A 16,826-nucleotide genomic window follows, 5' to 3' on the forward strand; every position below is an offset into this window, starting at 1 on the left:
AGTAGATAATTTTTTTATAGAACCCTCAAGAATTGGTTCTTCCAGGAAATAGAAAAAAAAGATGAAAAAAAACTTTGAACAAATTTATGGATGACAGATTCATAAGTGGAGATGTGCCATATTGTTCTCTCTTAAGATTGAACTTATTTTGGCAACAGAATATATATATATATATCCATATAAATACATATATACATATATATATATATATATATATTCATTAACCTTTGATTTCCTTTAAAATCCTATGCATTTTCTTTTACACAATTAAAAACCTTATTCCAAGAAGGGGTTTCACCACACTGCCACATAGGTTTATGACTCAGAAAGTTTAAGAATCCTTGACTTAGATAGAAACATGAATTATTGTGGGCAACCCTGTGTTGTTATGTGACTTGGAAAGTCTCAGCCCTCATGTCTTCTGTTCCCTGGAGATAACACCTCTAGTATTTGTAGGGGTGTCACATGATAAAAGGATTGACTTGAATTTAGCCTCTTAGGTCAGAACTAAAAGCAATGGCTAAGAATTGCAAAATAATGTTAGGTCAAACCTTCCCTCCAATCCAAACTCCTAAAATTATATTTGTGTTCAGGTGAAATGTACTGCTTTGAGACATAGTGAGTTCCCCAACATGTCTTTAGAGGCTGGATGATCACAAGTTGGGTATATTATGGGAAAGAGAAATGATTTGAGTGGGGATTGGACTGAATGGCATATGAGGTCCTTTTCAACTCAGGAGTTGATTCTATGATAGCAAGATTCAGACCATTACTAACTTTGGATTCCCTGTCTTAAGATCTTGGGATGATAGCATCATAAATATGTGACCTCAAAGTAGAGAGAATTGTTTGATTTTATAAAGAAACAGGCACAGAGAAATTAAGTGATTTTTTCAAGTATTTGAAGACAGGTCCTACAAAGACAACATTCTTTATACTGTACCATGTGGGAACTCCCTTCATTTAAATTCTATTCTTTCCTCTGACTCCACTGCCAACCTATCCTCACAAACATGATGTCCTTGAGCAAAATTCAGCATAAGAGGACCTTGATCTGTTGGGAATTTTCTTTTCAATTAATTTTTTCAAATGACAGAGTTGGGGAGGACAGCAAATAGAGCAGGGCAGCATATGGAATAGCTTAAGATTTATGCAAACACCATGGAGGGCAACTGCAGGAGAGAACATTCCATCCCTCTCATTGCACCACTTTAATTCCAGGTCATTGTACAGATCAGATGGAGGAAGTGCCTGAGAGAGCATAAAGCCGATGCACATGTAACCAATTGCCTTCTTCTCTCTGTATCTCTCTCTGAGTCTCTGTCTTTGTGTCTCTGTCTGTTTCCCATACTCTCCCTCCCTCCCTCCCATCGTGTCTTTCTCTCTCTCTCTCTCTCTCTCTCTCTCTCTCTCTCTCTCTCTCTCGTCTCTTTTTAATTTTTTTGGCTTGTAGAAAAGTTCACATTTTGATTGTTCCCCTAGATTATGTAGATCCAGCCATATTTTATGCAGTCATCCGGATCTTTCTCTCTGGGTAAGTACAGCTCAATTGCTTTCCTTGTGTGAGGGCATGTGAACACTTTCCTAATTGGGAAGAAGAAGAGTACAGTGTACCTGTTTGGATCTAGGTCAGAGCTGAAAGATCAGGGAATTCTCTAGAGTGAAAAATGACATTTAATTTTCTTTGGCCTGTGGTCCTAGGTTTGTGTGATTACTGTCTGAGGGATAACTGACAGATTTCTGTGAGTTCTGAAATATATTTGAGTCCTATAAAAGTCAGGGCAAGAACTTACACTCTACCATCTATATATTCCTATTTTCCCCTTAATCCAGTATCTTATCTCCTCAATGGGACAGATAATAGGAGTATGTAACAGTTTATGAATGGGATTTAAGATGCCCAAAGGAGATCTCACTCCAATATTCCTCTTTATTCACTCTGAAATTCTAATAATTATAAATTTTCTCCCCTTAAAATAAAGATAATCCTAAATCATCCACAACACAGTATGCCTTAATTTAAGCACGTAATTCATCTAACAATCAGCTTTAAAATTTATCTAAAAGCTCTTATATTGAGGGACTGGGTTTTTTATGGTAAATGGTAGAAAGTAGAGAGATTATTCTGGCACTAGAAGGAAAAGACAGACCTGGATTCTGTGGAAACTGCATAGTCAGTGACTAACAGCTCTAGGAGATAAGGCATTAAAAGAGAAGGAAAAAAGCAACGCAAGACAAATACAGTAATATTAGCAGGAGAAGATTTAAAAATAAATTTATTTCCTTCAAAAGTTGGTCCCATTGCCTTTTTTGGAAGCTCCATTATTCTGTCCATGTGCCTTGTGTGGAAAGAGGCTCAAGATGAAGCCTGACCCCAGATTCCAATTATTAAAGTTTCCAGCTTTTTCAATTTTTCAATCTACTTTCCATATGGCTGCTAAATTATTATGCTTAATGTCTCCACCATGGCATTCTCCTATTCAAGAAGCTTCAAGGGATTCCAGTCACTTCTGGCTTGAAAAAAAGTCTTCATTTTCATATTTAATGCCCTTCAAAATCTATCTTCAACCTAGCTTTCTAGATGTATTACCAAGAATGAAGGGTGTGCTGGAGCCAGTTCATATTGACTAGAGTTGATTGTTACATTTTCAATATAAGCATTTACATTTAAGAACTTGGCAAATAGGTTTTTATTTATTGCTTCATTGATTGTTTCAGCTTACAGAAATGGCAAGAAAAACGTTAATAAGTGAAAATAAACTTAACCTGTCTTGCTATACATTTTTTTTAATTTTCAGAAAGCTAATTGTTAAACATTTACTAGCATACTACTATGTAGAATGTACATACATTAAGTTGCAGCTAATACAGCCCACTTGCTTCCCCTTAGATAGCATTCCCTGCCTTTGTACAGTCTCTCTATCTTTTCTGCCTATAACGTTCTCCCTCCTCGTCACCACCTCTTGCAATTTCTACTGCTATTCAAGCTCACTTCACTTTCCTGCTCCCCTGAGCCTGCCTTACCTTATTGAAATTACTTCATATTTAGGAAATTTAATATTTAATTATCTGTGTACATGTTCTTTTGCCTCAGGAGAATGCAAGCTCCTCAAAGGCAGGCATTCTTTTCCTAGAGTCCCCTGTCATCCTTGTATTATACCTAACTGGCTTGTTGAAGTGAATTGCTTCATGAAGATGTGGGGTAATATGGGGAAGGAAGACCAAAAGGGCTTCATAGTGACCTTATGCCTAGTCCAGAATCAAATGAGGAATTAGCATTCCTGAATCAAGCCCTGGCTTTGCCACTAATGACCTCAACAACCCTGGCCAAGTTAGACTTCCTTTCTATGTTTAATTTTCTGTCTACTTCTTTGTAACACAACATGAAAGCTACTTCTTTTGTCATAGAAAGAAAAACCCTTGCTTATTCTTTGCTTCATTTGCAAAATATCTGTCATGAAATATCAGATTAGTAAAATAATAATACTATACTGGTTACTGACCTTCAGTCTAAAAGAAGACCACATAACACTACAACTAAACTTGCATAGCTTTCTGAATGTGTCATAAATATATGATTGCTAAGGGGTTTCCATAATCTTTAGTTCAATTTCATTCAACTTAAAAAAAAAAAAAAAACAGGTCATATTGAATAGAAAAGCCAGTCTCAAAATCATTCCTGAGTGCAGGTCTATCCCTGTTCCTGTGTGACTCTGGGCAAGTTATTGAATTTCTTAGGCAATTTCCTAAAGACTATAAATTACAGAGGAAGTATCTGACCAGGTCCTCCTTACAATTATGAAAGCACAAACTCCCTAAAAAAGGAAAAGAAAGAAAAAAGAAATAAATGAAGCCTTGTATTCAGTTGTGAGAATACCAAGATGAAGGACTGTATAATCCTTGGCCCTTGGAGGGGCAAATGTTTCCCGATTGAACTAAACAAAGTATTTGTTTACTTTAATTCAATAACCATTTTAAAATAATTAATTTATTAATAAATTTAATAATAATGCCTACATTATACAAATGAACATTCATTTTCTCACCAATTATTAACCAATCAGAGTAGACTGCTACTCTTAGAAATACCTATAATCTTTCAAGAGTATATAAACTGTGAGCCCACTGCTAAGGGGGATCTTTGACATTTGAGAGCATCACTGATCTCTTGTATTAATACATATCAAAAAACTATCTCTCAAACTTTTTAAACATCACAATAATATGATTATAAAAATATATGTATAAAATGAATCAATACAAATATATAAAAATAATTAAATAGGGTGCAGTTAGGGAGGGGAGTACTATCAGTTGAGGATTAGGAAAGACTTCACACAAAGAGGACTTTAAAGAAGATTAAAAATCCCTCTTGGAAGCCAATAAGTATTATTGGGGGTTTTTTCCTGATAAATATATCAACTTCTCCCATGCTTTTGATATTACCACTTTTCTCTCATCTTATATTGTTGAATTGTTTCAGTTATGTCAAACTCTTCATGACGCCATTTGGGGTTTTCTTGGCAAAGAAACTGGACTGGTTTGTCATTCCCTTTATTTTACAGATGAGAAAACAGGCAAATAGGGTTAATGATTTGCCTAGAGTCACATAGCTAGGAAATGTTTGGAGCTAAATTTGAACTAAGATGAATCTTTCTGACGCCAGGCCCAGTGGTCAGGCCACTGTGCCACCCTAGTTACCACTTAGTATGGCCTAACAAAATCAAAGATAGACATTTTTAAAAAACAGAATTGATGATTGCTCAAATTATTCTTTATATTCTTCATTTCTACCTAATTTATGCTATTTTTAAACATAAAGTTTGAATTCCCACGTCCTTCTTGAAGTCTTTTATAGTTGTCCTTTCCTCAATTTTGTCATCAAATTTTCTTGAAAAACTTTATCTGAATCTCTTTCTTGGTTAAATCACATTCTACTCCCTTAATATACTTACCTATGTCCTTGTCATAATCCTACTATAGAATGTAAAGGTTTAAAAAAGTAGGAATTATGCCATTTTTCATATTTTTATCGCCAGGGTAGATGCAATACATGTCATTCAAGTCCTCAATGAATGTACTTTGAATTGGATTGAAAACAATAGATGATTACGAATACTGACATTTTGACAATATTAAAAATTAGAAATATCTTCACTTTCAATTATACAATTTCTTCTTACTTTTCTGTTCCCGATCTTATCTACAGCTGGGATTCTTTTAAAATTTTATTTTTAAGAGTTGAGAGATTTTGTTATGAGATGAAGCTCCTCTCTCTAGTTCCCATTCAACATTAACCTTCTTGGGGAGGTCATTGACCCTGGTGTAAAAACATGTATTTTAATCTTGTAATCTCTTCAAATTTATCTACTTCTTAGGATTGCCATAAATAGGCTCCAAGAAAGGCTAAAAATAATTGTTTGATAAGACAACTATTTCCCTCTCAGATTTCCCCCAAACAGCTGCTTAAGCTTTGGAGGAATCCAAACATTTTTTGCTGTTTTTGAGTTTTTCCTTTTCTAGAATCATTTCATAATAGCTGGAGAAAGTGTTTGAAACAATAACTTTTCCTTGGTTGCTCAGATCTCAAATTTTGGTTTCCATTTCAGGAAAATGAATTCTGGTTCTGCCAGTGCATTATCCATAGGCATGTGTAGAGTGTGCCAGCTGTGTTGGCACTCTACACTACCACACCCAGAACATCTTTTATATATGTTTAAGGGATGATCTTGGTGTGACAATCTCTCTAGGTCTCAGTTTCATTATTTATAAAACAGATGGTTGAATGTGATGACTTCAGAAGGTTTCTTCCAACTCTAAAAACATGATCCTATGAATTCAGTTAAAATTCCATTTTCTGCAGATCTTTCCCAGCATTTACCTCTCCCTCATTCCCCAAGACTACTTTTCACTTACACTTTCTTGGTCATGCCCATACATAGTTAGTTATTTGTACATTGTCTCCCTCATTGAAATATTGAAATGTAAACTTCTTGAGAGTAGGAACCATGTCTTTGATAATATAGCTAATATTTATATAGTGTCTTAAGGTTTGCCAAACACTTACATCATTTCATTTTATTCTCATCTACATGGGAGATAGATGTTATTATAATATCCATTTTACAGATCAAGAAACTAAGGTGGGCAAAGTTTAGGTTATACAAGTTAAGTTATACAAGATAGTGAAATGCAGAGCCAGGAATGGAAGCTAGCTTCACTTACTCTATAATGTTCAAGCACTTCTGGGAGACAATAGTTAATCTTTGGATTCTGGGGGGATCACCACCCTGCAGTTTTCCACTTCCCAATTCCCTCCCCTTTTCATTTCTCTCCCTCTCCCTCCTCTCTTCTTTCTTCTCTATCCCATCTTTACTTACTACTTTTTACTTCTCTTCCCTTCTCCTCCCCTTCTTCTCTCCTCTTCCTCCTTCTTTTTTCCTCCTCCTCCTCTTCCTCCTTCTCCTCTTTTTCTTTTTCCTCCTCTTCCTGCAGTTTGCCTCTTCTCAATTCCCTTACTCTTGTTTATATGAGATATATTATACTCTTCACTCAAAGATTCTGCTTATTGGATGAAATAGCAACTCAGCCTGTCATTAAAACCCTTCACAGCATTAAAGTTCTTATTAACTATCCTTAAAGTCTTATATTATAATATCTTTCTTCTTTATACCCTTTCTGTGACTTTTTTATTCAGTTAACTCTCTCCTCCCCTTTTCCTCCCAGCCCCCACCTTTTCTCTCTTTTCACTCCCTGAATTATTTTATATTACTCTCTAAATATTTTATATTACTCTCTAAATACTCCTTGCAGGATGTTCCAAAAATCTTAGTAAACTTTTAAGTTCTCAAAGCTTAAAAGGAGATGTTCTGTACATCCTTGACTCATGCATTTTGAAGTCACCTCATTAATCATTAAATTCCTTTGAGGATAAGAGCTTTCTTAATCCTGTCTTTGAATGTGACACAATGCCTGCATATTTTGCTTTTTGAGACCCGAGGTTTCATCCATATAAGGAGCACCTATCATAAAAACTTCCTTGGCTTTGCTGATGGAGATTGAAATTTTATATGTGATTTATACTCTAAAACAGGTGACTGTGGTACTGAGAGTTTACTTGATTTGTTCCCGATCACACAGCTAGTATTTGTCATGAAGGACCAGAATCCACATATTCCTATTATGAAAGCTATTTATCTCTCTGTTAAAACTCACTGCTTCTCACTCTGCATATGCTAGGCACTTGCTACATGTTTATTATACAGTCCATTTGTACAGAATTCATAGGAAAAAACTATGTTTGTCTTTTCAGCTGGAAGGATAACCCAGCAATTCCAGAGGGGCTGATATATGAAGGAGTCTCAGAAGAGCCATTGAAATATTCCGGAGGAAGTGCAGCTCAAAGCACAGTGTTTCATGCATTTGATGAGTTATTAGGTGTTTGTCATAGCAAGGAAAGCAGTAAGTTTAACGTTCCTTATTTGATTTAAATTAAAAAAAAATTTCAGCAGACACTTTTGCCAAAGACTCCTTCCAGATTGGCCAGTACTTTAAGAAGCCAGATACCATGGATGTGGGAAGTACAAGTAGTCAGCACAGAGCACAAGTCCAATGCTGAGTACAGTGCCTGGAACCTAATAGGTATTTAATAAATATTGCTTTGATTGCTGACTGATGAGGTCTTGCTACAGCAAATAATCCAAATGAGAGGATGAGTCAAAATATCATTTTTAGCTTACCCAACTAGATCCATCTCCAGATAACCTCACATTCTCCCTTTCTGATTTCATTTGGACTTTCCAGCTTCACTGGCATAGTTTTTGAGTATCCATAGTCACCACATGCCATGAAGAGACTTGGAAAGAGGAAAGGTGTAGTTTCCAGTTAATAAAACCGTGGGCGAATAAAATGTCACAAAATCCACATTCTCCTGAGTCAGCTGGGAAGAGATGGCCCTTCAGAAGATCTTTGCAGCAAGCCAATTCTATTCTGATCTTGGCAGGCCTCTGGTGCCTGTAACAAGGAAACCCCAAGGCAACAGCTTGTTTTCAGCTGTTCCTTGTGACTCAGGTTGAAGTTCCGAAGTAGCTGTTTCCTCATTCTAAATTAGGGAGGAACAATATGATAACTGGTTGAGGGAACTGCTTTGATTCATATGGAACCAATACATCTGAAAGCTTCCACTAATTCTCTGTCCTACACCAGTCTCTGTTATCAGTTATTGGTGTGATATGGAGGCTCCAAAATCCAGCAATCTTGGATTTCATTAAGAGTATTTTCAGTTAAGGAGATGATAGCTTTGTTTGCCTTTCCTCTGGTCATATTCTATTTGGAATGTTGGGTTCAGATCTGAAATCCACATTTTAGGAAGAATGCTGGCAAAGTGGAATGTATCCAGAGAAGGGCCACTGAGGAACTGGAAACTCACTCTACTTCAGGGTTTGTTGAAAGAGGACCTGAGTGTATTTAATGTGGAAAAGGTTTAAGGTGTTGAGGTGGTATAGTGGATAGTGTTGAATTTGTAGTCAGTAAGATCCAAGTCTAAATAGTTCCTTAGAATCTTAAGAGCTAAATGACATGGGAAAGTCACTTAATCTCAGTTTGCTAATTTGTAAGATGAAAATAATAACAGCACTTATCTCAGAGGAATAAGTGAGGCAACTAGATGGCAACATGGATAGAGTACCAGACCTAGAATCAGGAAGACCTGAGTTCAAATATGATCTTGAACAATTCTTAGATATGTGATTCTGGGCAAGTTATTTAGCACTGTGTGCTTCAATTTCCTCATCTGTAAAATGACCTGGAGAAGAAAATGGCAAACCACTCCATGATCTTTGCCAAGAAAACCCCCAAATAGGATCATGAAGAGTTGGCTACAATTGAATAATAACAATATAGGACTAATCCAAGAGTCAAATGAGATAACATGAATAAACCACTATATAAATGCTAGCAATTATTATTTGAGGGCTATCATGTGAAAGAAGAATAGACTTTCTGTTTGATCTAAAGTGCAAAAGGTGGAAGTTTCAGAAAAGCAGATTTCACTTGGTTGTAAAGAAAACTTTCTAACAGTTCTGCTATCCAAAAGTAGAATAGGTTGCATTGGGAAATAGTAGCTTTCCCATCAATGAAGTTCTGCAATCGAAGTCTGGGTGATTACTGTTGGGGGTATTGTAGAGAGGGTTTCTGTTCTGAGATGGGTTAGACTAGATGACCCCTCAGTAACCTTCCAAAACAAAGATTCTGCAATTTCTTTACTGGTTTGAGGGAAAATGCTTATTTCCTTACCCCAATCCAGGACATTGCGAAAAGTAAAGGGCATTTTGGACCAAGAGATAGTGATCCAGGCTTAAAGCCAGAACCACAGAGTTCAGCCCCAACTCTGAACTCTGATCCCTCCCAACCATGAGAAGAAAACCTTTAGTCTTTCTCTGTGATATTGGGCTTGGCTCTTTACAGTGTCTTAGCCTGATCTGCAGTAGTTCTACTAATATATATGCATGTTATGTGTACAGAAGACATCTGCAGGAAATATCTTGGAGAAGCACCACATTGTGTTTGGATTTTTAGTTTTTACTTTGGATAGCTTAAAATTATATAGTGGGAAGGGAACTCAGAAGTAATCTATTCCAGGGCTTCTTAAATTTTTTCCACTTATAATCCGGCGTATATAGGTATATAAAATAGATATAAATCAAATACTTATTGATAATAAATCATAATTGTGTGACCTCTACCTTCAGTTATAAGACCCCATATGGGGTTACAACCCACAGTTTAAGAAGTTGGGATCTATTCCAACCCCTTTCTGAAGTATAACATCCCACATGATACTTCTAATAAGTGATCATCCAATCCCTATTTTTTAATTTTAATTTTCAGTTCCACATTCTTTTTCTCCTTCCATCTTCTCTATCCACTGAGAATGCAAGAAGTCTGACACTCACCATACAAGAGTGTATGTTATGTAATTCATATTCTACACTGGCTATTGTCTTAAAAAACCAACCAAAATAAAAATAAAATTGCTTCAATCTGTATTCTGAGCTCATCATTTTTCAATCTGAAGGTGAATAGCATGAGTTCTTTGAAGTAGTGGTGGATTATTGTACTGATCAGATTTACTAAAATTTTCACAGTTGCTTTTCATTATATTTTGTTCTTACTGTATATATTGTTCTCTTCATTTTACTCTTCATTTTGTATCAGTTCATATAGGTTTTCCCAGTTCTTTTTAAAACCATCCCTTTAATCATTTTTATAGTACAGTAGTAGTCTATCCCAATTATGAGTATCCCCTCAGTTTTCAATTCTTTCCACCACAAAAAGAGCTTCGAGGAATATTTTGGTATATATATTTTTTTTGATCCCTGTGGGTTACAGACTTAGAAGCAATATTGCTGGGTTAAAGACATGCACAGTTTTATAGTTCCTTTAAGTGTAGTTCAAATTGTTCTCCAAAATGGTTATACAGTTCACAATTCTACCCATAATGCATAACCATTTTATCACATGCCTTCCAGCATTTGTCATTTTCCTTTTATGTCATCTTAGTCAATCTGATAGATGTGAGGTGATGTCTCAGTGTTGCTTTAATTTGCATTTCTTTAATTATTAGTGACTTAGAACATTTCTTCATATGATTAGTGATAGCCTTGATCTTTTCCTCTGAAAACTGTCTACTTATATCATTTGACCATTTATCACTAGGTAAATGATTCCTATTTTTATAATTTTGTTTCAGTTCTCTATACATATGATAAATGAGAACTTTAGTAGAGAAACTTGTGTTAAAAAAAATCCCTACCCAGAGGCAGCTAGGTGGTGCAGTGGATAGAGCACCAGCCCTGAAGTCAAGAGAACCTGATTTCAAATCTAATTTCAGACATTTCACACTTCCCAGCTGTGTGACCTTGGGCAAGTCACTTAACCCCAATTGCCTCACCTCCCCCCCAAAAAATCCCTACCTAATTAAAAAGTTAGAACTCTATTTTTAGGCAATAGGAAGCAATAGAAAATTTGGAGCAGAGGAGAGACACGATCATATCTGTTCACAAGGATTTCAGCTTGTCACTTTTCATATATAGTAACAAATCTGTGTGATTCCTCTGATTTTCCAATTTCTATGTTATTAAGTAAATTGTTGAAGATCAGGCCTAAAATACTATAGTCAATCCATCTCCACTCCAAACATCAAAGTTTGCCAGCTAATAAACAACAAGGTATTTCCAGCAGAGTAAGTCAAATGAATATGAATCAAACAAATAAATTTATTTAGGTATATATATACATACATGTATCTAAGTATTATAAACTACTTTCTTTATAATCACTGCATGAAGTATTTGAAATGTTATCATCCCTATTTTATAGATGAAAAGTCTAAAAGTGAGAAGTTAAGGGCCTTATCCAACATCACAGGACTAGCAGATGATAGAATCAAGACTAGAAGTCAATCAATTCCAAGTTCAATGCTCTTTCTACCATGCTCCATGAGAGGCATTGCAGGTCAATAAAAAGAATCATGGATTTGGAATCAAAATACCTGGAATTTGGAATTCAAAATCTTGGTTCTGTCACTTATGATCTTTGGGACTGTGGAAAAGTCACTATGAGTCTCTGGGCCTTACTTTACTAACTTGTCAAATGCGAAACTTAGATTTGATGATTTTTCAAATCATTTTCAGCTCTAAATCTGTAACCAATCAGCAGGTATTTATTAAGCAATTATTATATACTCAGCACTGTTCTAGGCACTGGGCATGCAAAGACAAACATTAAATATGTATTTAATAATATATAAAAGACATTTATAACATATAATGTGTAATTATTATACACAATAATATAACAATAATATGTTATATAATAATACATTGTATATGATAATATATATGTAATATATATTAGATAATATATAAAAGATACTTTGTGTATGTGGGGAGAAGGCAGTGGGAGTGATATTGTTCCTCTGCTCTCTTTCAGCTGCTTTCTTGCACAGGATGAGGGAGTACATGCCTCCTTCCCACAGGGCTTTCATAGAAGAAATCCACTCTGCCCCTTCCCTGAGGGAATACATCTTGTCTTCTGGGAGCTGTCTGCTACGTGAAGCTTATAATCAATGTGTGATGGCCCTGGCAGAGCTGAGGAGCTGTCACATCAACATCGTAGCCAAGTATGTCCTCACAGGGGCAACCAAGGCCAAAGATGGGGGCCTGAGCCCCCTCCCAGGAACACCTCAGGCCCTGGCAGCGAGGGGAACAGGTGGAACGGCTGTCTTCAATTTTCTGAAAAGTGTCAGGGACACAACCATGGAAGGAATCATTAAGCAATGTGACTGAATTTGCCTCAACTTCTTGTAGGCCAAAGGAAAGAGGAAGAGGAAGAATGTTTCTTTTCCCTTCTCATTTCTTTTCCAGCCCTTCCACTTGCTTCATGTCCCCTCTCCTCAAGTGGTTTGTCAGGAATTGGTGGGTATAATCAAATAGAACTCTGTGTTCTGGGTTCCATGTAACATCCTGTTCTCCTTTGTGAAGAGCCGTTCCTTAACAAAGAAAAAGATTAGCATTGCGCTTTGTCCAAGACATTGCTCTGTCTGGGTAGTACTTAATAGCAAATGATTTTGGACACATCCTCATTTATATATATGTAGTGGACCATGTCTACTTTGTGCTGTCTGCAAGGTAAATCTGCCCTCAGTCTAGATAAATGCTATGATAAAATACTATGAGATTGCCTTGTTGACTATTTCTTTACCAGAAAAATTCAGAATTCATTAAACAAACATTCAATGCCATTACTATAGTCTTTAAAATCCTAAAAGATAAGTTCCAAGCTGGTTCATTTTTGTCTTTGTTTTCCCAATGCCTATCACAGGGCTTTTCACAAAGTAGGTACTTAACAAAAGCTTGTAGAATTTTGAATTATTTCAACTTTGTCTTTTCCCCAGTAGTCAGCACAGTGCTCTTCACCCAACAGGTATTCCATAAAAGTTTCTGAATAAATGAATGAATGAATGCTGTATACAATATCTTATGTCTATCATTGGACAGAATGCAAAAAACTCTCAGGACATAATCCCTGATCTCACAGAGCTTGCAATCTAGTGGAGAAACAAAGTAAACAACTTTCATTTACATAGTGTTTAAAAGTTTGGAAAGCCATTTATGTATACTCTATTTTGGCTTCACAACAGCCATGGAAAAGCAGGTATCACATATAATATTGTTTCTATTTTATAAATGAAGAAATTAAGGATCGAAGAGACCCACATGTTGCCCACAGTTAATATTAATGTCACAGTTAGTGATATTTGAACCCAAGTTACTTCTGACTCCCAATTTAGTGATTTTATATGCTATGCCATACTGACATGTACAAAAATCGCTATAATTAAGAACTGTGTCATATTGGACTCCTAACAAGAGGGAGGAGTACAGCTTGGTTATTATTATTTGTGCTATAATAATTCATTATTTAATTTTATTTTCTAAACAACTCCAGGTTTGAGGAGTTCAAGAAACACTTGACTTGTAGGAGTTAAAAAACAATGGTTCAGTACCTGATTTGCAAGAATAATTAGGGAAAATAGGCTAAATAAGCTAGTGTGAGCTCCTAACTCATTCCTCTTTTGGTGGCCTCCTCAATAAAAGTCTTGTGCCAGTTTCTTGGAAGTTTTTGCCTCCTCATCAGATAGTAGGGTACCTTTCTCTCTCTCATGTTCAGTCCTTTTTACTAGGGTATACTGAGTGTACCTGACCCAAATATTTGGTAGTATTTTTCAAGGAAGTTAAAGATCCTACTTTTAGCCCCATTGGTAATTCAGCTATTATCATGTTACAGATGGTGAAACTGAGGTAGAATGAATTGCCTGAAATCAGGACAGTAAAGAATATCTGGAATTGGATCTGATTTTCTCACTCAATTCTTTCCATTATATCATGGTTATCTCAAGAATTGATAAGGGGAATTGGTCACTTTAGGCTGGGTGTAGGATGGGGAATCTGAGAAGATTTCATGGGCAAGATGGTATTTGATAAAATGGCAAATGGAGTGGTAAAATATTAAGGAAACTCAAGTACTCCAGTTTGGCTGAGTGAAACTAAAAACATAAATAAAGGTAGAGAGGGGCACTAAATGATAGTCTGAGGAATCTGTACATCACCTATCGGGCCCTAGGTATCAAAGAAACATTAATGCTCTTTGACTGGATATGACAAAATCTGAGTTGCAGAGATAAGGCACCTGGCCACTTTGTGTAGGATGGGCTAAAGGAGCAAGAGACTAGAATCAGATCAGTTAAGAGGCTGTTTTAATAACTGTTTAGTTGGATAGCAGAGTGTGAAACAGAGAGCTATATACAATGAGCCTGAATAGGTAGATTGTGAAGGGCTTTTAGCACTAAATAAAATAGGCTAGATTTTATCCTAGAAGGATATTTGGTTTACTGAGAAGGAAAGTGACATGTTCAGATATGTGCTTAAGGAAAATCACTTCGGTAGCAGCAGGAAAAATGTAATGAAGTAAAGAGAGACTTGAGGCAGTGAGATCAATTAGGAGGTACTGGCAACAATTCAGATAAGAGGCAATCAGATCCTGAACTAAAATGGAAGTTGTGTGAGTATTCGAATGGATCAAATGTAAGTGATGTAGAAGCAGAACCAGAAAGACTTTACCTAGATCCTATGGGATGAGAGACAGTGAAGAATTAAGGAAATTATCAATATTATTAATTTGAGAGAAGGAAAGAAGTTCAAAAAAGGAGTGACCTTGAGGGAAAGATAAATTCTCTTTTGAACTTGATGTATTTGATATGTCTCTAGGACATCTTACTTTAATTGTCTAATAGGCAATTAGTGATGACTGAAACTCAGGAAAGATATTGGAACTGGGTATGGATATATGGATGAGCGAATCATCTGCATAGAGGTTAACATTAAATTCTTGTTGCCGCCAGTAGAGAGTATAATGAGAAAAAAGTAGAGAACTTACAACAGAGACTTGAGCAATATCCTCATTTAGGGAAAATTATCTGATTGAGCAAAGAAGATCAAGGAGAGGTTAAGGGGACAAGAGTATTACTAGGAGAAAATAGCTTCACAAAAGCCCAGAAAGAAGAGAGTTTTCAGGAGGAGGAAGAATGGGGAAAAAAACTGATTTAGTAATTAAAACATCATCAGTAATTTTGGAAACAATAATTCCCTACAAATGATGTGATCAGAAATCTAATTGCAAAGGGATTAAAGAGTGAATGAGAAAGAGGAAAAAAATGAAAACAAAAACAAATAATTTTTTAAAAAGAGGAAGAGGAGGCAGTGAGTATAGACAGCAGTTTCTAGTTTCTGTCTGAGGAGAGACATAGGATTATAACTTGTGGGTCTAAGAATGGAGGAAGCTTAGTAATATTTGAAGGTGGCAGGGAAGGAACTAGTATATAAAACTTATGCTATTTATCTCACAGGGTCCCTGTGAGACTATAAAATTTGAAGGTATTGTAGAAATATGAATTATTTATTATTAGCACTAGTTTGAATCCATTATTTTATAAAGTTGTGTGTTATTTGTTTTTGAAAACACCTTTGGCAGAGATAGTTGGTTTAAGAGAATAATTCAGTGACTAAGTAACTATAAAGGGACTGAGATTTTAAGAGAGTGGTCAGATTTTCTTTTAGGGACACGAAAAGGTCAATTGGTTTGGGGTTTTTTTGCATGAGAAAGTCGGGACAGTTTGCAGTACTTTTGCCACTGGACCCAGATGACTCTGGAGGAGAAAGTGAGCCCAGTGACCTTATACAGCCCTCCCTCACTTAAATCCAATTCATGGATTTCTTGTGTCATGATATCACCTATCTGATGTCATGATCCTCTTTGAGAATAAAGAACAAACAGCAATAACATAGCCATCTCATAACTTGTTTTTATCATTCTTTCTCTGAAATAAAGTTTAGTATTTTAAAAAATAAACTGAACTATCTGAAAAGAATTAGGTATATGGAAAGCAAAAACTAAGAGAGTCTGCCCAATTTGAGCCCAGAGACATTATCAAGATACTGGGAACTATGAGATGTGTGTCCTGAATTAATGTATGAATAAAGCTTTTATTATTTATTCTTATTCCAGTTTATTATATTTTATTAGCACCCAATTATGTGTGAAGTAGTATTCTAAATGATGGGGATACAAATAAAAAAGTAAGGAGCTCGCATTCTAATGGAGGAGACAACACTAGGTAAGATTTCAGCTGCAAGTCAGATGGAAATGTCCCATGGATCTTAGCACTAAAGCTAATGTTAATATTTCTTCTTTATTATCATTTCGACTTGATATAATGATAAAACTTTCTGATGCTGAATCTATTTGACGGTTCAAGGCTTTTGTGGCAAGAACTTTCTTTTCTGTGTCATCAGTAGCTGTGCCTGTGGCATTAGCAGGAGCAGTTGCTGGGTTGGAACTCCTCAGGGCTTCCTTCCCGAGAAGATGACTATGGGCATTGGGCTGGAAACATCACTATTCCAAGGCTCTTTAGTTCAAAGTATTGAGGGGAAATAGTGGCCAAGGTGGTTTGATTTGCCCAGCATATGTTGATTCCTGTTTCTTCCTCAGGGTGCCTTGCTGCTTCAACTAGGCTGACTTGCCTACCCTGAGAGTGAGCTGGTTCTGATCCAGGTTCTGCAATTTACAAGGCCATCCCACTCTTAGTTTTCTCCTCTGTGAAGAGTAGATTTGGACTAGATGGTCTTTTTCTGCTCAAATATGCTGTACTCTTTACTCTAAGAGACTTTATAACTCCAATTCCATTCAATTGAATTCTACAAACATTT

At 36.0% G+C, this 16,826-nt stretch overlaps 1 protein-coding gene across 2 annotated transcripts in view; it reads left to right on the forward strand.

The window, feature by feature from the left end:
• IDO2 (indoleamine 2,3-dioxygenase 2) overlaps window positions 1-15,945 on the forward strand; it is a 77,101-nt gene extending 61,156 nt beyond the window's left edge. The window contains exons 8-10 of one of the 2 annotated variants that reach the window (XM_012539988.3): window positions 1,483-1,534; window positions 7,313-7,461; window positions 11,992-15,944. In XM_012539988.3, coding sequence (XP_012395442.2) covers window positions 1,483-1,534; window positions 7,313-7,461; window positions 11,992-12,347 — 557 coding nt within the window. In that variant the 3' untranslated portion in view covers window positions 12,348-15,944. Of the gene's footprint in view, window positions 1-1,482; window positions 1,535-7,312; window positions 7,462-11,991 lie in introns of both variants that reach the window. The other variant, XM_031950741.1, reaches the window with a different exon arrangement.
• Window positions 15,946-16,826: the final 881 nt, after the last annotated feature.

This window comes from Sarcophilus harrisii, chromosome 2, assembly GCF_902635505.1.
Source record: "Sarcophilus harrisii chromosome 2, mSarHar1.11, whole genome shotgun sequence".
In the NCBI taxonomy this organism is placed as follows: domain Eukaryota; kingdom Metazoa; phylum Chordata; class Mammalia; order Dasyuromorphia; family Dasyuridae; genus Sarcophilus; species Sarcophilus harrisii.